This window comes from Nicotiana sylvestris, chromosome 12 (assembly GCF_000393655.2).
Source record: "Nicotiana sylvestris chromosome 12, ASM39365v2, whole genome shotgun sequence".
Lineage (NCBI taxonomy): Eukaryota > Viridiplantae > Streptophyta > Magnoliopsida > Solanales > Solanaceae > Nicotiana > Nicotiana sylvestris.
This window is the reverse complement of record NC_091068.1, coordinates 10,260,347-10,288,162: the sequence shown is the minus strand read 5'-3', so window position 1 is coordinate 10,288,162 and position 27,816 is coordinate 10,260,347. Positions and strand designations below refer to the sequence as shown.

At 35.6% G+C, this 27,816-nt stretch overlaps 2 protein-coding genes across 7 annotated transcripts; one reads left to right on the top strand and one right to left on the bottom strand.

The window, feature by feature from the left end:
• The first annotated feature begins 14,103 nt into the window (after nucleotides 1-14,103).
• LOC104231992 (histidinol-phosphate aminotransferase, chloroplastic-like) lies at nucleotides 14,104-18,085 on the top strand. Of its 6 annotated transcripts, none has more exons than XM_009785081.1 (7): nucleotides 14,104-14,479; nucleotides 15,768-16,007; nucleotides 16,623-16,706; nucleotides 16,822-16,976; nucleotides 17,103-17,275; nucleotides 17,378-17,518; nucleotides 17,777-18,085. In XM_009785081.1, the coding sequence occupies exons 2-5, from the start codon at nucleotides 15,792-15,794 to the stop codon at nucleotides 17,152-17,154; spliced, it is 507 nt and encodes a 168-aa protein (XP_009783383.1). In that variant the 5' UTR covers nucleotides 14,104-14,479; nucleotides 15,768-15,791; the 3' UTR covers nucleotides 17,155-17,275; nucleotides 17,378-17,518; nucleotides 17,777-18,085. The 6 variants fall into 6 exon arrangements, with proteins under 6 accessions (XP_009783383.1, XP_070021369.1, XP_070021370.1 ...); XM_070165268.1 differs by adding an exon at nucleotides 17,606-17,665 and having other exon boundaries at nucleotides 17,103-17,518; XM_070165269.1 differs by having other exon boundaries at nucleotides 15,773-16,007; nucleotides 17,103-17,518.
• A 766-nt stretch (nucleotides 18,086-18,851) lies between these two features.
• LOC104231991 (phosphoribulokinase, chloroplastic-like) lies at nucleotides 18,852-25,249 on the bottom strand. The gene is made up of 5 exons (XM_009785080.2): nucleotides 24,490-25,249; nucleotides 22,733-22,817; nucleotides 21,703-21,787; nucleotides 20,904-21,148; nucleotides 18,852-19,347 (listed from the first exon to the last, which is right to left on the bottom strand). The coding sequence occupies exons 1-5, from the start codon at nucleotides 25,047-25,049 to the stop codon at nucleotides 19,099-19,101; spliced, it is 1,224 nt and encodes a 407-aa protein (XP_009783382.1). The 5' UTR covers nucleotides 25,050-25,249; the 3' UTR covers nucleotides 18,852-19,098.
• Between the last annotated feature and the right edge of the window lie 2,567 nt (nucleotides 25,250-27,816).

The window sequence follows — 27,816 nt, the reverse complement described above, 5'->3', positions numbered from 1 at the left end:
ATTAGCTGTGGATATGGGTGTACGGGAAGTCTTGGTCATGGGTGACTCGGACTTACTAGTACACCAGATTCAAGGGGAATGGGAAACACGGGACTTGAAGCTTATACCGTATCGACAGTGTCTGCATGAGCTTTGCCAGCGTTTTCAGGCCATAGAATTCAGACACATTCCAAGGATTCATAATGAGGTTGCTGACGCTTTGGCTACTTTGGCGTCAATGTTGCACCATCCAGATAAGGCCTATGTTGATCCATTGCAGATTCAAGTCCGTGATCAGCATGCTTACTGCAATGTGATAGAAGAGGAAATCGATGGAGAGCCATGGTTCCATGATATCAAAGAGTACATCAAAGCGGGAGTGTATCCAACGCAGGCCACCGGTGATCAGAAAAGAACAATTCGACGGTTGGCAAGTGGGTTTTTCCTTAGTGGAGGAGTACTGTACAAAAGAACGCCAGAGCTCGGTTTGTTGAGATGTATAGATGCACGGCAGGCCACAACTATCATGACTGAGGTGCATTCCGGAGTTTGCGGACCGCATATGAGTGGGTATGTTCTAGCAAAGAAGATTCTCCGAGCAGGTTATTATTGGCTCACGATGGAGCGAGATTGTATCAGTTTTGTGCGTAAGTGTCATCAATGCCAAATACATGGAGATTTGATTCATGCTCCACCATCAGAATTACATACGATGTCCGCGCCATGGCCTTTTGTTGCATGGGGCATGGATGTTATTGGGCCAATTGATCCAGCAGCATCAAATGGGCACAGGTTTATCTTGGTAGCTATAGATTATTTTACCAAATGGGTGGAAGCGAAGACATTCAAGTCTGTGACCAAGAAGGCTGTAGTTGACTTCGTGCATGCAAATATCATCTGTCGGTTTGGGATCCCAAAGGTAATCATCACAGATAATGGGGCTAATCTTAATAGTCATTTGATGAAGGAGACATGTGAGCAGTTTAAGATTGCTCACAGGCACTCTACTCCGTACCGTCCCAAGGCAAATGGTGCGGTTGAAGCGGCCAATAAGAACATAAAGAAAATACTCCGGAAGATGGTTGAAGGATCTAGACAATGGCACGAGAAATTGCCTTTTGCATTGTTAGGATATCGCACCACCGTGCGTACCTCGGTAGGGGCGACTCCTTACTCATTGGTATACGGTACCGAGGCAGTAATACCCGCAGAAGTGGAAATCCCATCTCTGCGAATCATTGCAGAGGCTGAGATCGATGATGATGAATGGGTGAAAAGCCGTCTTGAGCAGTTGAGTTTGATCGATGAGAAAAGATTGGCATCAGTGTGTCATGGCCAACTGTACCAACGAAGAATGGCAAGAGCATACAACAAAAAGGTACGTCCAAGGAAATTTGAAGTCGGGCAATTAGTACTGAGGCGGATCTTGCCTCATTGGGCTGAGGCAAAAGGAAAATTTGCCCCAAACTGGCAGGGACCATTTGTGGTAACCAGAGTGTTGTCTAATGGAGCATTGTATTTGACAGATGTGGAAGGAAAATGTGTAGAAATGACCATCAATTCCGATGCGGTCAAGAGATATTATGTATGATTTCTTTATTTTCTGAATGTATCTGTTCGTATTTGGCATATCTTAAAGATTGAAATGATGAAGGCATTTTGTTCTGCTATCCAAACACTCTTATCCCTTGTTATCCCCTTCGAGCCTTACTTATTTTTCATACACCTCTTTCGGAATCAGCGGCACCATAAGAGAACACATGTGACGAACATAAAGAAAAGAAGGAAAGAAAAGAAAAAAAAAAGAAGAAAAGAAAAAGAAAAAGAAAAGAAGAAAAGGAAAAGAAAGAAAAGTGAAAAAAAGGGAAAGAAGAGAAACATAACAACGTAGTCTCTATAAAGTGAACTACGTTTGACTTGATCCCGAAAGGGTACGTAGGCAGCCTTACTCCGAGGTTCAGTCATACCAAATAGAAATCCAAAAATCCCCAAGCAAGAAACTGGGGCAGAAGTGGTGATTGTTATGAAAGTTGGATTCCGAAAGTTGTAATTTGAACCCATTGGAATTGTTTTGAGCCTTTTATACCTTTCTTTCTAACTCAATCCAAAAGCCTACATTACGGTCCAAAGAAAGACCTTATGATCAGTTTTGAGAAATGCCAAGATGAACAGGTAGGAATAACCCACGACAGGGGCAACACTCTGGTTCGAGCAAGAAGAACAAAAATAAATGAGAGAGTCTTATGGGTGAAAACCCTCACGGGCACCGTAAGGCGACGGGAGCTGAGAGAAAAATAAATGAGAGAGTCTTGTTGGTGAAAACCTTTACGGGCACCTCAAGGCGAAGGTGAGATAAGAAATGGAAAACTGAGAAAGGTCTGTTTGATAGAAACCGTTTCGCGGTACCGCAGGGAAACAAGGTTAAGGTCTGGATAAATCAAACAAGTAATGGAAGTTCTGGGCAATGAGGTACGGCAATTGAGAGTTGTTTGTTTGGACAGATTGGGCTGATTAATCCAAAATGCATGTCTTGACCATTGGTACTAGTTGTCTCGTTCAGATAAGTTTCTTTTCCTTCTCTTTTCAAACAGTCATCTGGTTTTGGATTCTTCTTATCCTTAACTCAAAAATCATGGCATTTCATTTTCTTTTGAGGGTTTTATCTAGCTGAGATGTTTCAGTGCCAGTTTTGTTCAATGCAAGCAGAAAGGACTTCAAAGTTCACTACCAGCTTCTAGAATTGTAAAGCACAACGTGGTCAGAGCATGTCAAAAACAACTTGATGTCAAGTGGAATACAGGGAATTAACGAAAGTTTCATCGGTGAAATGATTGGGAAATGTCGTGTGAAAGGCGAAAGCTCAAACAAAAAGGTCAGAAAAGTGAAATAACAGCAGAGGTGTAAAACATTTAGGTTGCCAGAGGTTGGGAAATTTAAAAGTTGGTTAGAAAGTCAAGCGGTTTAGGGTCAGTGCGTGGAAATTAGTCAACACAAAGCAAGGCAGTGGAAGGATTTTTCAGCAAGAATGCCATCAACTAACCACCGTTTTAAACTGACAAAATTTTCTTTGATTGAGCAGGAGGAGAAAAGTTAGTTGTTGAAGAGGAATTCTCCAGGAGGGAAAAACAAGCACTAATCAGGATAAATGCAAGTTGTCAGGAGTCTGCCTGGAGAACAGAGACGTATTTTTCAAGTTTGACGTCAGGAGTCCGCCTGAAGAACGGAGACATATAGTTTAAATTTCAAAGATCAGGAGTCCACCTGGAGAATAGAGACATTCATTTCAAATTTAGCAATCAGGAGTCCGCCTGGAGAACAGAGACATACTTTTCAAGTTTGACATCAGGAGTCCGCCTGAAGAACGGAGACATACAGCTTAAATTTTAAAAGTCAGGAGTCCGCCTGGAGAACAGAGACATACTTTTCAAGATTGATGTCAGGAGTCCGCCTGAAGAACAGAGACACATAGTTTAAATTTTAAAAGTCAGGAGTCCGCCTGGAGAACAGAGACATACTTTTCAAGATTGATGTCAGGAGTCCGCCTAAAGAACAGAGACACATAGTTTAAATTTTAAAAGTCAGGAGTCCGTCTGGAGATTAGAGACATACTTTTCAAGATTGATGTCAGGAGTCCGCCTGAAGAACAGAGACACATAGTTTAAATTTTAAAAGTCAGGAGTCCGCCTGGAGAACAGAGACATACTTTTCAAGATTGATGTGAGGAGTCCGCCTGAAGAACAGAGACACATAGTTTAAATTTTAAAAGTTAGAAGTCTGCCTGGAGAATAGAGATATTCCATTTCAAAATTAGCAATTGGGAGCCCGCCCAGATAACAGAGGCATACATTCAGTCTTTACATTTCAAGAGTTGAAGTTGGGAGCCCGCCCAGATAACAGAGGAATACATTTCAGTCTTTTCATTTCAAGCGTTGAAATTGGGAGCCCGCCCAGATAACAGAGGCATACATTCAGTCTTTTCATTTCAAGTGTTGAAGTTGGGAGCCCGCCCATAGAACAGAGACATACATTTCAGTCTTTTCATTTCAAGCGTTGAAGTTGGGAGCCCGCCCATAGAACAGAGGCATACATTTAGTCTTTACATTTCAAGAGTTGAAGTTGGGAGCCCGCCCAGATAATAGAGGAATACATTTCAGTCTTTTCATTTCAAGCGTTAAAATTGGGAGCCCGCCCAGATAACAGAGGCATACATTCAGTCTTTTCATTTCAAGTGTTGAAGTTGGGAGCCCGCCCAAATAACAGAGGCATACATTTCAGTCTTTAATTTTCAAGTGTTGAAGTTGGGAGCCCGCCCAGATAACAGAGGCATACATTTCAGTCTTTACATTTCAAGCATTGAAGTTGGGAGCCCGCCCAGATAACAGAGGCATACATTTCAAGTCTTTAATTTTCAAGTATTGAAGTTGGGAGCCCGCCCAGATAACAGAGGCATACATTTCAAGATCAAGTCAGAGGACAATAAAACAGAGGGTTACAATAGGAATCCCCAGCAGGAAACAATAAAATTCCCCGGCACCGGGAAACAGAAGGTTGCAACAAGAGGTCACAGTACAAACTCAAGTACATGTGTCAAAAGAAGTAAAGCACCGAAAGAAATGCAAGCAGACAAGGAAGCAAGGCAACAAAAACAAATTGTACTCTAGCCTAGCTTCTTGTTTTTTTTAAGCACGGTGTAACAAGGAGATCGGTAAGCAGTAGTAATAGCATGCAACAACAGTAACAGTGCAGTCCAACGGTAGTCCCAGCTACCAAAATTTCCCGAACTATATTGACCTGATTCCTGTTTAGCCCAGGATATGTAGGAAACCTTTGAAGCAAAGGTTCGGTCAAATCTTTTTCAAAAAATGCTTCACACGTAGTACTCGGATGGGCAAAAATCGCTCGCTTTATCTTTGCACGAAAACCCTTCGTGTCTTCGGGCAAAGAGGGGCAGCTGTAAGCACGTGATTTTTGCCCAATATGAGAATTACTCCCAAAAAATTCAAAAATAAAATGATTTTTCTTTGGTGTGCAATTTTGTGATATTTTGAATAATTATTTGTATTTGTCTGTGCGTGTTTATTTGCTAAATTAATAAAAAATACAAAAATATGTCGCATTTTGCATGTAGGATTTAATTCTACAATTGTTAGTAATTAAATTTGTTTTACAAAAATTAAAATTACAAAAATAGGCATCGTTTGCATTTTTAGCATTTAATGTCCAAATATACAATTTTATGCTTAATTATTACTTAATTGTGCGTTAATTGTTATTTGGAGTTAATTTGCGCTTTTATAACTTAATTTAGTTCTTAAGAATAATTTAAGTATTTTTATAATTTAGTTTTAGAAAAATAGAAAACAAAATATAAAGAAAGTCGGAATTGGGCCTCTTCTTCAATTTCAAAGCCACAGGCCCAAAAAATGGCCCAACCTTCCCACGACCCGGTCCATATCAAACCGGGTCAACCCAGTCCAGTACCAACAATCCAACTCTCCCTCTTCATTTTCATTTTTTCATTTTTTACAAAACAAAAACAAAACAAAAAAAGAAGAAGAAGAAAACCCTAAAACTATACTAACCAATCCGCCCCCCCCCTCCTTTCTCTTCATCTTCCCCAAAGCTCAACCTTCCAACCATGGCTGCCCCTCTCTCATGCCTTCACCACGCACACACATACACACCTCGTCGTCGCCTCCGAGCAGCCATGGCTGCTGTCTCATCTTCTTCATCAAGCTCGTCCATGGCGGACATTGCTTTTGCTTTATCTTCCCCGACCAAACGTCGCTCCACCACTGCTGCTGCGTTCCTTGTCGTCAACACAACCGGACGACCACCAGTTTTCGTCGACGTCCAGCTCCACAGTCGACGACCAGAAGCTCCAACGAACTCCATCTTCTCCGACCACCCATGGTTGCGTTTGCTGTGGCATTACGGCGTTGCCGAGCAGCTATTGCTGCGTCTTTTCTCTTCATGATGCTGCTTCACGCTGCTTCTTCTTCAGCCATAACGCTACTGCTTCCTTCCAGCTGCGTCGATCAGCCTGCTGCTGCCTTCTGCTTGTGACGGGCTACCATTGTTTCATTTTTAAACGATGTCAAACGACCACCTTCTTTGGTCGTCCGTTCGTGGTCGTCTTCGGCGTCAAGTTATCTTGGTGCGAGATTCGTTTCCGGACAGATTGTTTCCATCCAAGTTCATCGTCATTTGTTCGATGCTTTGGTCGTCAAAACAATCCGTACGTATGTCGTTCGATTCGGTTAGTAGATTTTTGAGTTTTATGTTTGTCCGTATTTCGTTTTTATATTTCTCGAATCTAAAATAGTTAGATATTTGATTTTTTTTTGTTTTGTTTATCCATGTGTTTTGTTAATTTAATTTTCAGATTCAAATGGGAAATTAATTAGTTGTTTTTCATGTTTATTTCATGTTAATTTTATTCATTTTTTTGTAAAAAAAAAAAGAATTGTTAGTTAATGTTTGTTAGATTCAAATTGAAGTTTAAATTAATTGTTTCTTCAATTTGTTTCATGTGTTTTATGTATTTTCAGAAATTGTTAACATTGTTTAAATCATGTGAATCCGTCATGTTTTGTTGTTTAAAAATAGATTTAATTCATGTTCATCTTTGTTTGAAGTTCGTTTTTAATTTAGTAATTTAATGTGAAGTTATGTTTTGCTTTTTAATTTTGGATCATATATCTTTGTTATATTTTTGGTTGGATTTAATTTAAGAAAGATTAATTGATTATTTGAAGATTAGTAATTTGAATATGTTTATTTGTTTTGTTTAAGTTTAATTCGAAGTTTGAACAAAGTTTGTTTGTTATTGTTATTGAATATTTTCATTCATGTTCATACTTTGTTTGGTTGATCTTGAATCCGAAATTTGTATAGTTTGATTTCTTGTTTATCATTTATGATTATTTCTTGAATTTGTCTCATAATCTTGTTTAAGTTTAATATAGGAATTGTTGGTGATAATGTTGTTAGAGTTGATTTTAAGTTCAATATTATTGAATTTAGAAATCTAAATATACTTGTTTGTTGTAGTTGTTGAATCCGAAAATAGGATTGTTTGTTGCTAAAAATTTGTTCAATCAAATTTTAGTTGTTCTTTGTTGTTCAATTTGTGTTCGTGTGATTTGTTGTTAAAATGTTGTTAAAATCATGTTCATGTGATATTGTTGTTATGATGTTCATCCGTGTTCATATTGTTGTTTGAACATTGTTAAAAATTGATCATATTGTCTATATTTTGGTTAAGTTTGATTAATTGATGTGTTATAGCTGATGGGTAGTTTGGTAAATTTGTAGTACGTTCAGGGGTAGTTTGGTAATTTCAGTAAGGTCAGAGGGGGTAGTTTAGGAATTGTACATTTTGTAATTGTTTATTTGAAGCATGGGGGACAAAATGAAATGGGGTGGGTTGTGATATAATTGTTTAATATAAAGGGGGGACAAGACAAAATATACTGGGGGGAATCTTGTATTATTTTAAATGAAGCATGGGGGACAAAATATAATGGGGTGGTGTGATATGTTTATTTAATGTAATGGGGATGAGTGGGAAGATAATGGGTTGGGTAGAGAAAAAGTATGGATTTTAATTAATTGAAAGGTTTATGGGATGTGTTATATATATGAAGTCTTGAACACAAGAAAAAGAGAAAAAAAGATACACAGACAGAGAAAAAAAACGGGAGAGAGAAACAAATCTGAAAATAAGAGAGAGAAAAGGGCTGAACATTTAAGAGATAGAAAATTTCGAAAAATATTTAAGCTTTCAAATAAAAAAAACTAAAAAAAATATTCTGCTTTCTTTTGTTGTTTGAAATCAGAATTAATTGTTGTTTCATAAAAGCGGGAAGCTTTTGTTTTTTTTGGGATTACTACTCCACCGGTCTATTATTGGGTTGTTACTGTTGCTGGGCTATTGTTGCTGTGTTGTACTGATTTTACTGCTGCTGCTGATTCTCATATTCATTTTCTTTTGCTTCCAATATCAGGTACACAACTGAAAAGCTGGTTATTGTAATCCGAAATATGAAGCATGAATACATATGAAGAATGAAAATTTGAAGTTTTAATTTCGTTTTTTTTTTCTTTGTTTCTTTTGTTGATTGTATTTAAGCTATTTCATGAATTACTAAATAATAGCTGGAATAAGAAAATAATATCATAAGTTAGTCTGTAATAAATCAGTTCGGCAAAACAGGTTAATTCACTAGTTATGAAGGCTTCAAGATTATAGGTTGATCATGAACAAGTAGCTAAATTTAGCTAAAACACGAATTTAAATTAAACATCGTAAATTAGGCATTAAGGCATGACTTGAGCTTAAGCAAGATTAGAAGAACGTTTAAGTCTAATAAACTTTCTAATAAGCTTTAGTAATTATGGTTAAATCTAGTTTCAAATGATTGTGAATAATTAATCTCAATAATATTTTTTTTAAAAAAAATAACAATGCTGAGTTTTAATCTAGCTATATTTGTTTATTTTGAATATTAGTTGTTGAATTTTTATTTTATTTATAATTTCGAAATTAAGAGTAAAATTCCTTTTTCATCAATATTTGTATTAATCAAGCAATTAGCATGTCATGTTTTCTTAAAATAATAAAAGCTAGTAATTAATTAGGATTTTCTTTCTTTATTTTAGAGACTAATTTTTATAGAAAAAATGTAGTCGCTTTAAGATTTGTCCATTTAAAATAAATGAGATGAGCCTCGCTTAATGGAATGTATAGATTTCGGGGCCCTCAATAAATGTACAGTTAATTGCTTAGAATTAGGGAGGAGCCGTTTTAGCAAATTTCACGGCCCTACCCAAAATAATGACACGCTAGTCGCTCTAGGCGCGTATTTAATAATGTTATTTCCTTAAATACGGGTGTGCATTTATGTAACCCAAATCTAAATCTCAACGGAGTCGAAATGTGTCGATAACCACGGGTGCATTGATTGCGACGTGATTTGAAATACGTTTTCACAATGTTGCAATTTTTCGTAAAATAATAACAATAAATAAAAAGAATAATAAAAGCGGCTAAGGGATAAAATTTGCACATAAGTTTATAATACGTATTATATTAGATAATCAAGCCGAATATAACAGTTAAGCGACCGTGCTAGAACCACGGAACTCGGGAATGCCTAACACCTTCTCCCGGGTTAACAGAATTCCTTATCCGGATTTCTGGCGCGCATACTGTAATACAGAGTCATTCTTTTCCTCGATTCGGGATTAAAATAGGTGACTTGGGACACCCTAAATCTCCCAAGTGGCGACTCTGAAATAAAGAAATAAATCTCGTTTCGACTGTCCTTTAATTGGAAAAAACTCCTGTACCCCCCCGAGGGCGGAAAAAGGAGGTGTGACAGCTCTCATTCCCAAGATAGTTCTGCTCCTGCATTCGCTGATGTGCCCTTGGAAATACAGGCACTTGAGATGAGGTCCAGTGATGAGGAGGATCTAGATAACCTAGCTCTCGACGTGTTCTTAGTTACGCGAAGGATGGTGTCCACTCCTGAGTCTTTCACCAAGCGACCCACTACCAGGTTGCAAGCTAAGGTGGCCTACGACTCTGCCCTTCAAAAGAGCAGAAAAGGTAGTAAGAAGCAAAGGAAGAAGTTGGTAAAAGATGGTGTGCCCGTAAGTGATAAGGTGATCCCTGTGGTAGAGGTGGAAGAGGAAACACCGGATGAACCTGGTTCACTGGTTAGACGATCTCAGAAAAAGAAGCAGCCTACTTCAGTAGAGAAGATTTCACCCTCTAGCTCCAAGTTGAAGGATGTTGTGAGTGAGTTCTCGATGTCTAATGAGGATGTGTTAGTCAAAACCAAGGGAAAAGAAAAATCAAGTGGTGGGAAGTCCAGCAAACAAAAGTTTGAAAACGTTTAGGAACTTGGTTCTGTGAAAAGGATGAGAAGTGAAGTCAGCCTTGGCTCAGAACGCCTGAGGCACTAAAAGGTTCTGCTGGGTCGTACGTTTGACCCAACAATCTCTAAGATAGCTGTTATGCGACAAATTCTTGAAATGGTTGAGTTTCAACGATGGGCGCATCTATTCCAAATAGATGCACCTAAGGCATATGAGGATGAGGTATAAAGCTTTTCTGCTAGCCTCTTTCCCGTTGAGACAGACCACATCTGTGCTTTGGTGAATAGAGTAGATATAGTGTTCGATGTAAAGTTGCTTGGAGAAATTCTTAAAGTTCCTATAGCTGGTGTGTCCAATGTAAAGGACGTGTGTCAGTTTAACTTCAGAAATGTCATGGTAAAAGATAATGCAAACCAGAAGGGGAACCAGATCCATAAGAAAGCGTTACTCCCTGTCTATCAGCTGCTGTTTGAATTAGTAAACAAAGTTCTATTGCCTCGAGCTGAGAGGAGGTCAGTGACTTCTAAGTCTGACATGTTCTTGATGGAGCAACTGGATAGCTTTACTCCTGCAAGCCTACCTGCTATTATGATTGAACACATGCAAAAGGTCTCCACCTTCAAAGATGGTAATCATGGTCTTCCCTATAGGTTCTTGCTTATGCGAGTGTTTAAATTCTTTGAGGTGCCATTGGGGCCATGCAAGGTGAGGACTAAGAAGCAAACTTTCTCACAAACAACATTGGAAGAATGTGAGTGCATAGAAAAGAATGGGGGGAAGGAAGTACATCAACCGTCTCACAGCTTATCAATGCTCAAAACAGTGCAGTTGAGGAGATTCAGCGGTTGAAGGCCAGGAATGCTATCCTGGAAGGTCAGCAAGCCCAAGTAGGGGTGGGCATAAAATCCGAAAAATCGAATTCCGAACCGAACCGAATTAATTTGGTATTTCGGTTTCGATTTTTTGGTATTTCGGTCTAATTTGGTATTGTAATTTCAGTATTTCGGTATTTCGGTGCAGTCCTCGGTATTAGAATTTTGAAATTTTGGTATACCGAAATACCGAATTTTTTAAGGCATTTTCTTACTTCCCAACCCCAGCGCCCAAGCCCAAACATCTTTTGATTTAATTCCCAGCCCAAGCCCAAACATTTCGTGATGTCATATAATTGAAAGTTGAAGGATTGAATTAATATAGAACTTCTTTTTCCTGGAATTCTTCAGTACTATCATAATATCATTAGCCTTTGTTTCTTTTTACTATTTGATTGAGAGCTTTGTTTTTGAATTCATTGAGAATTCTTCAGTACTACAATTTTCTCTATTTTTGAATGCCAAATTGTCAATATTGTGAATTCATTGAATCACTGAATCTGTGAATTGTGTAGTGGTTTAGGTAATGGAGTTTTACAAAAGAATTTTTTAGTAGATTATTTTGAAGTCATGTAAGTTCTATAAGGGCCACTAGCATGCAAATTATAATATGATGAAAACTCAAAAGATACTTGCGCAATCTGCTTCACACGCAATGCTCCTTAATGCGATCCATTCTCATTTCAAATTTATAATTAAAAAATTAATATAGATATAAATTAAAGTAGAATTTTTGCGGACAAATAATCCAACCCGGGTAGACATAAGGAAATGCCAGAATCTGACACTTTGGTCATAAGTTTATTTAGCGATTGTTAAATCGAAACCGTACCGAATCAAAATAAAAAATACCGAACTGTACCGAAATAATTTGGTACGGTATTTGGTATACACAATTGACAAACCGAATACCGAATCGAAATTCTTAAATACCGAACCGAAATACCGAATGTTCACCCCTAAGCCCAAGGGCTTCCGGCGTCAAATGATGAAGTAGCTCATTTGACAAAAGAGAATGCTGATCTCAGGGCACAAGTAGAGAAGCAGAACTACTTAATGAGAAAAAGTCAGCTAATGCCCGAATAGACCTTGTTCTCCAAACACTTGCTGCAGCTTCTAAACCCTCTACTCCTAATGCCCCCTAAGTACCCCTTCAGTGACCAATTTCTGGAAATGTCCTTTAAGTTTTTTTTTATTTTGGCAGATGTTTTATTTTCTTCTTTTTTTTGATGTGGTTGGGATGAAACAGTACTACTCCCGTCTTAACAGTCCAATGTTGCCTTTGCTTTTTAAACAAAGGCATATTAAATTTTATTAATATTAAATCTATCCTCTTTTATTATCTCATTGCTTCAATTCTATGTTTTTCTTCTCTATCATGTTGTGTGCACATATGTGGCATGAGTTAGCTCGGCTATACTTCTTTGTGCTATTTATCTATTTGTGCCTTTTTAATAATGCTAAAAGGGGGAATAAATAAGGCATAAAGTCAGGGGGAACTAATGTGAAATAAGGAAGGCATAAAGTCAGGGGAACTTGTGAAACTTGTGTTCTCCTGTTACTTAATCTGGTTCATCTTGCTCTAAATAACAACGTTATCTGTTTAAGTTTGTCATCATCAAAAAGGGGGAAATTGATAGGTTTCTCAATGTCTTTGACTTATGTTTTGATGATCTAACAAACTTTGTCAAGAATCAAATAGGGAACCTATCATACTTGGACTGCAGTACAAGTTAATAGATTCCGGCTCAATGTGAACTACAATAGTTTTAGGGGATAGAGAACCAAACAAGGACCTGATATCCTTGTTGTTCCCTCATAGTAGCACGAGGTCAATAAGACACAGCTGGAAGATGTGACTGCCTACACTGTTTCTGCCTCAGTGCCCACTTAGTCCTTGACCAACTAAAGTGCTTACATCATTTTCAAGTGATGTCATCAAGGTGTATCAACAATGAGCTATATCAAAACATTACTTGAACACTTCTGTTTCTCATTCAAGCCTTTTGCAAAAACAGAGAAGTCAATTCTTACGAGCTTGAAGAACAAAGTTGAACGCTACTACGGACTAATTCCTAAAGTTAGTATCTTGTTGTCCTTAGTTGAGTTGTAACTTTGTGATTGTTCTATTATATCTCCTAAACTACTTAGCCAGAAGCGTTGATTAGGAATCCTCTTGTAAAATCCGTAAACTCTCTGAGTTTATGTTGTGACTAGGTTTAGTCATAAGTTAAAGTCTTTGTCACTAGAGAGTGATGAAATGGCTTGTGGTGAGAGTATCACAAGTTAGTCAAAGTCTTTGTAACTAGAGAGTCACTAAGTGGCTTGTGGTGAAAGTGCCACAAGTTAGTTGAGTTGAATCCTTTGTAATAGAGTTATTACAAAGTGACTTGTAATAGGTGTTTACAAGTTAGTGAAGTTGAAAGCCTACAGGTGTAGGTTGTGGTTTTTTGTCCCCTTGAGTTGGGATTTTTCACGTAAAAATCTTGTGTCTCTCTCACTTACAGTTTTACTAGCATTCTCAGCTTAACCTTATAGAGAACCAGGTATTCTATTGTTTGGTGGACTCATACAAACTAACAGCCTGACTATTTGAGTGAACAGGAACCGGCAAAGTAGGAGGAGTAGAGAAATCAGCAAGTAGATGAACTAACCAAGTGATTTGTGCAGTGACACGCTGCATAGAGCGATACTCCGCCTCTGCAAAGGACAGCGAGATTGACACTTATTTCTTCAATTTCTAGGAAATCGGAGCTCCATCTAAGGTAATGAAGAAACCACTAACATATCGGCGGGAATCCTTGCAAGCAGCCCAGTCGGCATAGCAGAAAGCAACTATATCAAGAGAGGGATCTGCGGAGAGGAGAATGTCTTGTGCCAGATCGGAATGCAAATAACTCAATACACACAACCCAACAGAAAATATAAAATTGAGGGCTTTTGCATGTACTGGCTAGGAGTGAGGATAACAAAATAGATATTTGGTCGGGTGTTGGTGAGATAGTTTAACTTACCAACAAGGCGATGATGTAGGGTCATCCAATGGGGGTTTCAATTCAGTATGCAATTTAGAGGAGGGGTCAAGTGGAGAAGAAACAGCCGCTCCTGAGCAACCAAATTCCTCTAACAACTCTAAAGTAAACTTCCGTTGGTTGATTATGAAACCTTGTGGTTGTCCGATAATTTCCATTCTTAAGAAATAGTGAATGTCACCCAAATTTTTGACTTTTAATTCTGAATTGAGAAAATGAGTAATGTGGTCTATTTCTGTCATGTCATTACCTATTAGTAAGATATCATCGACATAAATCGCTAGAATAGAAACAAGACCTCCATTTTGCCCGAAGAATAAAGAGTAGTCATTTAAGGAAGTTGAGTAACCCTTGAAACTAAGAGCACCAACTAGTTTAGCATACCACTTTCTAGAAGATTGCTTCAATCCGTAGAGAGATTTCTTCAAAAGACAAACTTGATTAGGCATAGGTGGGGATATACCAGCAAGGAACTTCATGTCCACCTCTTCCTGTAAATCCTCATACAGAAATCTATTATTAACATCAAGTTGAGACACCTTCCAACCTTTCTTCACAACCACTTCTATCAAGAGACACTTGATTGTGGTCATTTCGAACATGGGAGAATGTCTCGGAATAATCAATCCCTTCTTTTTGAATATCCCGTTACCATCAATCTTGCCTTTAGTCTCTCAACAGATTCATCTGATTTATGAATCCAAAGGCAAGGTAAGAAAGGGTTTAGTTAAATGGAGATATTAATTAATACTCACTTGAACTTCTTTTTCCTTGTAAAATTATTAAATTTTGATGGAAAACTTTTTGTGGCGACTTATGAAAACTCAACGGGTAGTCATTAACGAACAGCGCAGTCGCCACATATAATAAAGACAAATGAATTGCCGCCTCCGTTTTAGTTTGTGCGAACCTGTTTCCTTTTTGGTTAGAATGATTCCTTTCTAAATTTGGAAACAATTTAGCTTAAATTTTTAATTCTACCCTTAATATAAATTTTTATAACCACACAAGTACTCTGAAACTCATTGTGAAATGTTTAGCACCATATATAGCGTTACTGATATTTTTTGAATTAATTAGGTTATGATTTTGTCTATACTGACTCTATTAATCTTAATTTGTGCTCGATTAGTTGTCTATTTGAGTATTTGATTAGCTGCCTAACGATTTTAACTGTTAAACATGAACTGTAAATTGGGCTTAAATATGCGAATTTGTATAGCTCTTTGTGATGTTTACAAGGTAATAAGCATTTTATATTTACTTCAAGGAATAGAGAATTAGGCCATAAAGGTGAAATTTTTAATCATTATACTGTGAATTTTAGCCTTGAGATGAAAGTCCTAATTTTTAAGAACTTCACCAAATCTTCTAGTTTTTCAAACAACCCAGTATGATTTGATTATTCGAAACTAATCCCAGATATAACAAGGGCATTGGCTCAGTGTCAATGAAATTGATAAATTGATATTTATAATGCTTCTTGTTAGGTTCCTATAGTGGCCTCAAGTTAATATACAAATTGTATTTGGGTTCACGGTCAAACACTTATACATATTTAGTAGATTTAATCATACATATATAGGGTCTGCATCAAAAGCTACCGGGTTCACGTGAACCCCATAAGTCCCATAAGTAATATTCTAGATACGCCTTTGCTTCCTCCGTTACAAGAACAATGATGAGATTGTAAGTACAAGAATCAATCCATCTAACTTTCAGCGTGAGCTTGGAATTTACGTAATTCAGAAACTACATTTAGTACTATAAAACTACTTTTTGTGTTGAAAAATGCATAAAAGTAATAGTATCATTCTTTCTTTTTTTTTTGGAGTAGAGAGAGTAATTCATAATTCGTCGTATTGCGCTTCTCTTTGTATCGTACTTTCTTGCTCTATCTTCCAATTCCTTTTTGGCTCTTTTTATATATCACTAGAGCATAGTGTTTAGGGGACTAAATATGATCCTTTGACATTTTCTGCTTAAACTCGCAATGCAGGGAAGAAAAAGTTACTGTTGATTAATGGGCGTGATTGAATTCAACACTTCATCGATTTGTGTTGGTAGAGTGAAAACCAATTGTCTAGTTGAGAAAAATCGGACAAGGAGAATTGCTTGCACGGCCTCCTCAGTGCCAGTACAAGAGGAGAGACAGCAGAAACAATGTGTGACAGGAGATGCTTTTATCAGGCCCCATCTTCGCAAATTGTCCCCTTATCAGCCCATTTTGCCTTTTGAGGTGAATATGTTGGATCAGTCTTATTTTTTTGCTGTATGGTTGATTACATTTGTTTACTCCATTTATAGGTGAAGGAGTTTCAACTGATTATATTGTATGAGAAAATCACAGAGTATACTCAACCTTATATTGTGTTGATTAAACAGGTTAAATAATTAGGTTTTCAAAACTTATAGCATATAAGTAAAGACTCTTTGAGGTCTTGAATCATTCAGCGCATGTAAATCAATTATATCATGTTTCTATTGTGTATGTGCACTTGTCTACTTTACTTTTTTCTTTACTTCACTAGATAGGCCAAAAGGCTATTAATGCTTTATAATTTTTTCTTTATCATTTATATTTTCCTTTTTCTCCTTTTTGTTGTTAGGCATGACATGTAAAGTTCTCGCTCTATCTCTTTTGTAAAACATATGGTTTCTCTTTAAGGATTGAATTACATGTCTGCTATATAAATAGAAGGTGCTATGAGAACAATCTGATACGTTTGCTGTTTTCCTTCTCATTTTCTGGATATAATGAGTTAATAATCACCACATGATTGGTAATTAAGGGTTAATGTGGTGTTTTCTTTATTTTTTTGTTGCATTTAAAAAATTGCTTGTGATTAAACAGGTGTTGTCCACTCGTCTTGGTAGAAAGCCAGAGGATATTGTGAAATTAGATGCTAATGAGAACCCATATGGCCCTCCTCCAGAGGCAAGTTGCATCTTTTACAATGCCTAATTTTTTTATGGGAAAAAAATCTTTTGGGACACTCTTTTGTGTAGTTAGTTTTCTCCTACTGAATTTTAAGCTGTCGAATTTCTTGCAGGTATTCGACGCTTTGGGGGCTATGAGATTTCCATATATTTATCCTGATCCTGAAAGTCGTACCTTGCGTGCGGCCCTTGCTGAAGATTCTGGCCTTGAATCTGAGTATATTCTTGCAGGGTGTGGTGCAGATGAACTCATTGATTTGATAATGCGGTAAGTATTAAAATTAGATTGCCCTTTTCTGTAAAGTCTAACTAAATGCTGACTATAAGTATCTGGCATTAAGTATTCTTGGCATTAAGTATAGTTGACAAATAAAAGTGGTATCGCGATCATCAGGTTTATCTGGACTGAGAGTAGGATATGGAGCTTTTCCAAAGAGTATTATTGAATTCCTTTGGCGAGCAAAGCAACCATACAATGTGTCTGTTGCTGCTGAAGTTGCTGCATGTGCTGCATTAAAGAATCCCTCTTATCTAGAAGTACCTTAGGATATGGAACATTTCCATCGAGTATCGTTAAATAACTTTTCCCAAATGTTCTAATCTCTTTTATAGGTAAAGAAGTCATATTTTATTTGGAAGCTTCACTGATTATTGTGTCATTTATGCCAGAATGTGAAAGTAGCACTGGTGCAAGAAAGGGATAGGCTATTTAATCTCTTGGAAGAAGTCCCATTTCTTGATCCATACCCTAGCTATTCTAATTTCATTCTCTGTAAGGTTACATCTGGAATGGATGCCAAGAAATTGAAGGTAAAACTGGTTATATCACTAAGTTCTATTCTTGTAAACAATTCTGTTTGCTTCTTCTATTCCAGTTCATTCAACTTAAAATTGTAGAGTCGGGTCTATGGCGTGGTTGTGAAGTGATCCTATACTACCTATGCTCACCCATTCGTGGTACTACATCTGTTTATGGAAATATTGTCGTGAGATTTTGAAGAATTTGGCAAGTCCATTAAAGCATGATAGGTTCTCCCTACCTTTTAACGGTATAAACTTGTGTTGCAGGAAGACCTTGCAACTATGGGAGTGATGATCCGTCACTACAGCAACAAAGAACTGAAGGGATATGTTCGTGTATCTGTAGGGAAGCCTGAGCACACAGAGGCATTAATGAAATGCCTCAAGCACTTTTATTGATCTTGCTCGGGCATGGAACAACAAAATCTGAGATGTCTAATTTTCTCTCAAGGTGATTAAATTGGGAGCTATCTTTGCCTCAAGATGATAAAATTCTGACCTATCTTTGCTATTTATGCTAATTGCAAAGAAAAATCAATCTTCATATGCTGGTCGGAGCATCGGCTTAAAGCTAGTGTTAGCCGAACCAAAGTATGGGGAAAAAAAAAAAGGGGGGGGGGGGGGGGGGGGGGTTGACAGAAAAGTCTTGACTCTCAAGTGTACATTATGTTGGAAATTTCCATCCAGTGGCATTTGTTAGTTTTGTACCTTTAGATTCTGTAAATTATCAACTGGTTGACTGATTTAAAAAGAAATCTTTGTTTTTCATTGATCTTCTTAAGAAGTGATCGTACTGGAGTGATACATCATAATCTCGTCTCATCATATTTGCTAATCATATGGCTCTTAATCTATTTGCCAATTTTTTTTTTTTAATTTAGCATTTCTAACGGTAGGATTGTGGTGGGGTGGTATGTACTCCTCCTCCCTTTTTTTCTTTTAAATGTTATGTCAGTTAAAGTCGATTATATAAATCTATTGTATTCAAAGAATTTATACTAATATGATCATGATGCATCAAAATCACCATTCCAGCAACTCACCGAATCAATTCCCCTCCACCTTCTTCAGCTTCCGCTCTTAGATCCCCCTAACAGTGCTACTGGAAAACATCCTGATGTTCGAATAGACAACAACCACCTAGTAAAATCCTACTAGTGGGGTAACCCTAGGGAGGATAGAGTGTACGCAGACTTTACCCTACCCGGGGTAAGGTCGATGTTCAAATTGAACACTGCCCTCGGGGATTTCTCTGTTATAAAAAAAAAAAAGATTCATAATTGAAGTTGCTTTCATGCGCTGTGCAGAAACAACTTGGAGATGAACTCAGACTTCATTGAAGTGACTTGATAATGAATCATTACATTTCTCTTTTTGCTTATCTATTGTACAACATCTCAAACATAGCTTCAACTACAAATAAATACATATTTCCCCATTTTCTCATTTATAAGAATTCATCTAATCATGAAACTTGAAAACATCAAAAGTTCGGAAAAGTAGTTGAAATAAAAATTTGGAAGAGGTATAAACAAAGGGATAAATTGATGATGTTTTGGTGCCGAGTTGTCTTTACTTGTCGACGAATTTTAGGCCTTTGCAGCTACTGGTTCTGCAGCTTTACTAGCAACGATTTGCTCGTAAAGGTCTCTGATCTTCAATCCGACGATCGTCTGGAAAAAACCTGTGCCATTGCTGCTGCCAGGGAAATCAGCATGTTTCAGCATTTGTTGAGTAACTTCACCATAGAACTTAGTGGATAGACTGCTCAAATGACTTTCTACATAGATGAGTTCATCTAGTCTGTCAAATTGGCCATCCATTTCCAAGACAGATACCTATTTAACAGCAAAAATCAGACAGTGAAAAATAGGCAGAGGTCTAAAAGAGTAGCTGAGTAACGAAACAGACAATTTTTCAGGTTTAGACAAAGGTAACTGTCTATTTGTCTTTGAAGAACCATAGCATATTATTGAGGGTTGACAAAAACAATCTGAGTCATTGTTTAATTTCAGCGTATAATCATTGAACTTTACACGCTATAACTGTAAAATCACAAAACTATGTTTTGACTTATTTAAGTAATTGAATTTTACCTACTATAACAATAAAGTGACAAAAGTTAACCCACTATCAAAGTATAGTCACCTTAATAGTAAGATTTTTTCGTTATAGTGGGCAATATTTAGTAAATTTATTCATAAAATTCAATTACTTTAACGTGACAAAAAGTAGTTTTGAGACTTAACTGTTATAATGGGTAAAGTTTAGCGACTTTATAGCTATAGTGGAAAAAGTTTAGTTACTTTAATGTAACAAAAATAATTTGTGATTTCGCTATTATAATAGATAAAATTCAGTAACCGTGGATGAAACTAATCCAATTTTATGATCTAGACATTAAATGGGAACTACGACGTCTCCCGGGCTTTGGTCTAGTGGTAAGAGAGCAGCGTGTGATGTATACATTACGTGCAAGTCACAAGTTCTAGACTAGTGATAAGAGAGCATCGCGTGATATATAGATTAGGCGTACGTCACGAGTTCAAACTTCAAACCTTGTTGTAGACAATTCCGATAATTAAGTGGAGAAAGGTATAGGGGCGACTAGGGGTGTTCATAAAAATCCGAAAACCCGAACCAAACCGAAAACCAAACCAAACCGACCAAAAAAACCGATACTTTTTGGTTTGGTTTTGGTTTTGAAATTTAAAAACCGATCAAATTTGGTTTGGTTTTGGTTTTAATTAAAAAAAACGAACTAAACCGAATATAGGAGTAGCTATTTTTAAATTTATTATTACACCTATATATATGTATATTTTATACAAAGTTTTAAAAATTTTATACTAAATATTAATCGTTTGCACTTTTAGTACAGTACTTTACCTTTACATTCTAGTTTAATTGGTTGTTTTCTTTTGTTAAGTGTAAGAATCTATTTCATGTTAAAACTAATATATTTTTAATTGAGTCTTTAAATTATTCATCACTATTTGATTCAATTATCATCAATATATCTTGGTAAATAATAGATTCGCAAAGGGCAATTGATTTGATAGTGTTACGTTAAAAACATGGTCGCCGAAATGTGTGTTTGGTAGTGTATGTCTTATATTTAAGAAAAAATCGACAAATAACCGAAAAACCGACATAAACCGAATCGAGAAAAAACCGACTTAATTGGTTTGGTTTGGTTTGGTTCTAATATTTAAAAAAACGACTTACTTGGTTTGGTTTCTTTTTAGGGAAAAACTTATCCAAACCGGACCATGAACACCCCTAGGGGCGACTCCATTATCCACTGAGTTTCGATACATGCACCACTAATCCTCGGAATTTTTTTGTAATTAAAAAAAAGTATTAGGAGCTAGAGCTAGATATAGCAACATACCTCATTGCCAAAGTAGGTATCAGGACCATAGGAAAACTTGATGCCAGGGTAAGAACAAGTCAATTTCCTACCACATGGAATCCATGAAATAGTAGAGCCTTCATCAAATAAGTAAACTGGATTAAAATACTTCACTCCTTCTTTCATTATCAGTCTAACTCTCAAAACTTTGCCTTCATTATCATCAGGAATTAATTGAGTTGGGAGCACTTCAATAACTGCATCTGCATATTGCTTTTGTGGATCTGCATAAAAATATAACAAAAAATTAATTAGGAAAATGATATTGTATAGCCGCGGTAAAAATAATAGCCGAAAAATATATAAAGTTTATATATTTTTTGTATATATATACATTTTGTATGTTATATACAAAAATTATACAAATTTCACACGCTTTTGGCTACTAGATGTAAATAGTTTCTGGCGCGGGCTAAAAGTGATAATACCCCAATTAATTACCCTTTAATTTCACTACGTATCTCTCCCTCCGGTTCACTTTAATTGACTTTTTGGTCTTTTTTTGTGGTCCACAATATTTGAATTTTTTATATATCAAAAAAGAATTAACTTCTTTTTTCCTAAGTTGTCCTTGAAATAAAAGTATCTATATTTCCAATGAACAAACAAAAGTTAATATGGTCAATTTCATTGTTAATTAATGCTAAAAGGTGAATTCCTTAATATTTGTGAAAACAGCCAAAAAAATCAATTAAAGTGGACCGGGTGGAGTATGTATTAATCTTCAGTCACCAAATAGGTAAATTAAAATTCAATTTTAAGGGAAATTAGTATATACCAATGTAAGCATCAAAATCTGGCTTCCTTGCTTCAATACTAGCCTTAATGCTTTCAAGGCTGTGTCCTCTCTCAGCCATATCCCTCTGCATTAATTTTCAAGAAACAATTAGATCAAAGGGAGATACCTGTTTTATTTATTTTTTAAGCATGTATTCTTGTTGACCCTAAACCTAAACCTTCCCTCAACAAGCTAATAAATCATTTCACATGTATGAAGTGGTGCATGCATGAATTTTTGTAAGTGGTGTCAATATTTGAAGAAATGAACACATAAATAAATTACTATAATAATAAGCGGTGTCTTTTTTTATATTTATACCAAATATTTTTATTTTTCTTATTATCAATACATACATATTTTCTGAAATTTTTTGATGACGCAATGTCATGTGACACCGCTTGAGATAAGGTACATATGCCCCTGCGTATGATTATTGAATTTTAGCCACTATAACAACGAAGTTACAAAAATATTTATTGTTAGATTAAAGTAACCTGAGCTAATCAAGGGCAGATTTACATGCAAAAATATGGGGCACGTGAACCTATGGTGTATCCGCAGAATTAGATATTTTATGTACATATTTTTTAAAATTGTTATAATATTAACTGTTGGCACTCATGCTCTAGAAAGGTTGAATAGTGCACTTGGTTTAAAGTTGACTTAATTATCAAGAGGAATAGGGATCAATTCCCATTAAATACATTTTTTCTCCTTTTTTTTTAGTAGTACATCCATGTACTAGAAATTCTAAATCCGCCTATATTGAGCTTTACTCACTAAAATATTAAATTATATTATTATTTTTTGTCACATTAAAGTAATTGAGTTATGTGAATTTTCTCAGAAAATACAAAATGATCGAAAGGTCAAATTCCCAACAGCAGATATTTTATTTTTTTTTTTGGGGTGGGGGGGGAGGGTAGGGTTTTGTAGGGGTTGTTTAATGTAAATACTATCTCTCTTTAACTATATGAGCCCAAAATTTTGTCAAAACAGAAATAGAAGATTCCAAACATGAAGTTACCTGAATCTTCCAAGCAAACTTAACCTCATTGCTGATGTCCAAATAAATACTGAAATCCAATAGCTCTCTCACTCGCTCATCAAACCTATATAACATCCAAACAAAAACAAAGGAATGGATTTATTAATTTTAGCTATAACAATAACTAGACAAGTGGCCAGTTTCTTCTTGTTCCAATCAAAGATGCCATACAGGGATTGTTTTAATATATTTAGTAAAATAAATAATTTTTACAAGTTTTTTTGGTTCCTTATTGAAATTGTTTCACTTTTATGCAGAAGAACATATGCAATACCAAAACATTCGAAAAAATTATTAAAAAAGCTTTTTTTAACTTCTATAAACTGCAAGAGTAAAAAACTTCTAGACTATTATAGGTAATTCAAAATCTTAACCTGCAAAAATAGTAAGTGATTTGTTGCGGCCGGCATAAGCAGATCTAAAATTTAAATTTAATAGGTTTAGCTTTTTAAGATTTTTAGCGTTGAACTCATTATAATGTTAAAATTGTGGGTTCAAATCTAATATTAATTAAGATTTTAATAAGTTTTTATATATAAATTCATACTACGTGTAAAAAATTATTTGTTGAGTTGAACTCATAGACAAAAGGTTACATCCACCCCTAAAACTATATGGTAAAATCCTTTTACACTATAAGGTATATAAATAAAATCTTAAAGAAATTACTAAATATAGAGGTATCTGGGCCCAAATGATTGTGGGGGCCATTATGAGAAGTGACAGAGATATCGTTAACTCCATCCTTAACCATACAACTAGATTGCAAAATATCTTTCTATCCTTTTACGTATAGCATTTATATATCATCATCCATAATCCTAATGTGGCGGCTATAGCCACTGGCTTCATTTTTCTTGGTTTCCCAGATGGTGTCTGGTAATCGCATTACATCAGTACTCACATTGAAGCCGACTAAATTCGAGTTTCGCTTCGGAAAGTCCTACATTGCGCACAAAGCGCTCCCTTTCTTGATCTTTCAACTAACTTGAATACAACAGGGTTAAATCTAACTAACTGGAATAAACACTTTTACTGATCCTTTATCTTGGTCAAATAAAGAGAGGCTTTAAACAATTTAGCTTATATAAATGGACAATGTTAAAAGATATATCGTTGTAGCGAAAAACCGGCCTTATTTCCAAGTTACTAGTCCCATTTTTTATGAACGTCTGTCTGTACTAACCTCTTATGTGACCTGACGGTACAAAATTCTTTTACGTTAATGGATTTAACTTGTGCATACTAACAATATGAAGAATCTTCACAATGTTAGTATGTACTTTAACATATTGTAGCGGATAATCTGTCTTACTTTACAGATTACTAGTCCCGCTTTTGATGGACAATTATCTTTAGGCGACCTTACACTATCGATGTATATAAGTTCATACCATTATGAATTTAACTTATATACAGCAACAAAAATAATAACAACAAAAATAATAAATTCGGTATAATCCTACAAGTGGGGTTTTAGTAGGGTACGCAGATCTTACCTCTACCTTGTGAAGGTAGAGAGGTCTACCTTGTGAAGGTAGAGAGGTTGTTTCCGAGAAGGTAGAGAGGTTGTTTCCGATTGAATCTCGGAAACAACCTCTCTATCTTCACAAGGTAGGAGTACGCTCTGCGTATACACTACCCTTCTCAGACTCCACTTGTGGGATTACACGGGAATTGTTATTGATATTGTTATAGTTAACCGAAATCTCAAGAATATTATTGAGTATACTTACATAGGGTGCAATCCTTCAATGACAAGAATCTTTGGTGGTTTAATGAGCTCTGGAGGATCAAGAAGACCACTAACATGATTATAAATAGGTTTTTCCACAGCAATTCCACTCTTTAAAGCCTTAACTTGTTCATACATAAGATCAAAATCATTAGCTCTAGGATCAAGAGCAGTGACACCTTTCTCTTTTCTTCCAGTTCTATCAAGTGAATGATAATCATCTAAACAAATAACTGTTGTCATATCAGAAATAAGTGTATTTGAATCTGGATTTCCACCTTTTGGTGGCTCAGCTGCTCCACCGAAAACACTTGTTAATCTTCTCATAAATGTACTTTTACCACAGCCAGAATCTGCTGCTAAACCAATGACTACAGTCTTGGTTTCATCAGCTGATGAGCATGTTATAAAAGTGTTGAATTTTTGTGTAGAGTACTTTTTGGTACTTGTTGTGTAGAAAATAACTTGTTTTTGGTGAAATCCTAAGTTGGTTTTTGTTGATGTTGAGATTGAACAAGTTGAATTCAAGGATTGAATTGTGTATACTGTGCTAACTGCCATTTTTCTTCTCTATTTTTCTTAGTTTCTTGAGAGTTTTTTAAGAGAAGAGATAGAATGGAATGGACTGTCTAAGGTCAAGTTAAGGTGATATGTAATGAATGAATGGACTTTGATTTTTATGTCTTTGTATTAAGAATAAGTTTGAGGTACACAAAATGAAAGAAGAAAAGTTCATGGTTATGGTTTAGAGAAAGAGATGGAAGTTTTGTTTTGGATAGGAAAGTGTTTTGATTTGTTGAGGAGAAGGCTGATGTGTCACATTTTGTGGCTGTCTATGATACATAAAAATTTACTAGCACTCAGTGCATAAAGTATCTCGTATTCACGTAGGGTCCTGGAAAGCACTGCTTCTCGAGGGGTGTGATGTAGGCAGCCTATAATAATGGAAGCATCAGTGGCTGATTCCACGGCTTGAACACGTGACCTATAGGTCAATCGGAGACAACTTTATCATTGCTCCAAGACTGCCTTAAAGGAGTGTAAAAGAAAGTATATTTCATGCACAGATTTATTATTTCACTATGGTTAAGTTATGTGTATTCTCACTTTATGTTTTAACTATTAAGGTTAACTTCTAGTTTGACGTAAATATTGGATGTAGATTAGCTTTTATTGTGTGGGACTACCTTGGTTTTGGACAAGTTTGGAGGTAATTTAGAGGGTGGGAAGAAGAATTTTTCAACTTTTTTAAGTATAGTATTGCAAATGAAACTTAATCCTAGACAAAAGTTCTTGATCTATTTTTTGTTTTTGTTTTTTCTGTTAAAAATGAAGAAATTAATGGTCAGGAGCATGTTACAAAAGTGTTGCTTCTTTTGCTAGAGTGCTTTTTGGTACTAGTGGTGTAGAAAACAACTTGTTTTTGGTGAAATCCTAAGAGGGTTTTTGTTGATGTGGAAATTAAATTGAACAAGTTAAATTCAAGGACTGAATTGTGCACACTGTGCTAACTGCCATTTTACTTTTAATAATTCTTCTCAGTTTCTTTGCCATACCAGCTGCACTAGTATCCAATCTTGTATTTCCTTGTTCATAGATTTATACTAACTGCCTATTATTTCTTTTTCTTCAGTTATCTTATTATATCGATGTTTTTATTGTTATCTTATTATAGAGTTATACTTATTATATTAGTTATCTTATACCTATTATTTCCTCTTGCAGAAATGCAGAGTAAGACTGCGTACAATAGACTCTTGTGGTTCGGCTTTTTCCCGGATCTCGCATGTAACGGGAGTTTAGTGCACCGGACCACCCTTTTTTATTGTGCTTCTTTTCATTTTTCATTGAGTCAAAAGTCTTCGGAAACAGCTTCTCTACCTCCACGAGGTAGGGATAAGATCTACTTATACACTATTCTACTTATTTACTTATCTCCCTAGACTCCACTTGTGAGATTTCACTGAACATACTATTGTTATTGTTTCTTGATAGTTTCTTGAGAGAAAGAGATAGAATGGAGTGGACTCTCTCTCTGTCCTTCTGAACTCAAGTTAAGGTGACATGCAATGAATGAATGGACTAAGATTTTTCTTGGAAGGGGTGGATATATGTGTCCTTGCTTTAGAAAAAGTGTGTGATACACAACATCTTAGACTTAGTCAAATGGTAAGAGCATCGCACATGATATATTAATTAGATCCATGTCACAAGTTTGAACTCTTGTTGCAAATTAAATTCTGATATTTAATTAAGTTGAGAAAGGTAATGAAATGAATCAATTATATATTCATCGAGTTTTAGACCATATGCCATTGACTTTTGGAGATTTCTCTATTATGATTATATTATACTATATTATAAATGTGACAATCAAAGTTGAGAATTGAATTACTAAAATATCCCTCAATAGTTAGTCGATCCTTTTATCGTTGAAGAAGAAAAAAAAGACTTTTCATTAAATGATCACTTATGATCTTGTGTGTGCTCATAATTTAAAAGCTCATTTACACTTGCTTGAAGGGTTAGTCTCCTTCTTCATTTTGTGTTTTTTTAACTTTAATTATACAATTTGCTGCATGTTTTTTTTTTCTTTTACAAACTTTGTCCCTTTTTCACATAATTTACAATTCAAGAATTTAATTTAAAAGCATGTCCAACAATCATGGTAGATGGAGAAAATAAATTGCAGTGATAATTACAAAGAGATTAAATTTATCAAATTAAGATAAACATATTTACTAAAAATACTCGAACTAATCTATTAGTACATTATATACGAAGTTTTTATAAATTTTAAGTTAAATTTTATTTAGTATAATAAATTTTAATATTAGTGAGAGTAATTTTAGATACTGCAATACTTATTGGTTAAGACCTCTAATTCATAATTGTAAGACATCTTTAGGTGACGAACATTAGTTATCGTCACAAAATTTGATCTCATCTTTAATCCAATCTAAACGAAATATGTGCCACGATTGCTAGCTATTACGTTATTTTATATTAGGATTTTTCCTATATTAGATTCAAGCCACCAAATATTAATCTTTTCATAAGTTTTAGAGAACAAGATTGTTAATAAGCGTTAGATTAATCATTTGCTATTTAGGCTTAATTTGGCGTTATAATCCTTCTAACAAATTGCTCGGCTACTCTATCATGAAATTGATAACAATTCTGCCCCTTTATAGTTATAGCTATATCACATAATATAATCATGCCTATTGCCACCTGAAGTTACTTGCTTCATGTCATGACCGAGAATACTCGGAACATGAAAGTGAAACATACACCAAGAATATCATTTATAAAAAAGTATTAAGTA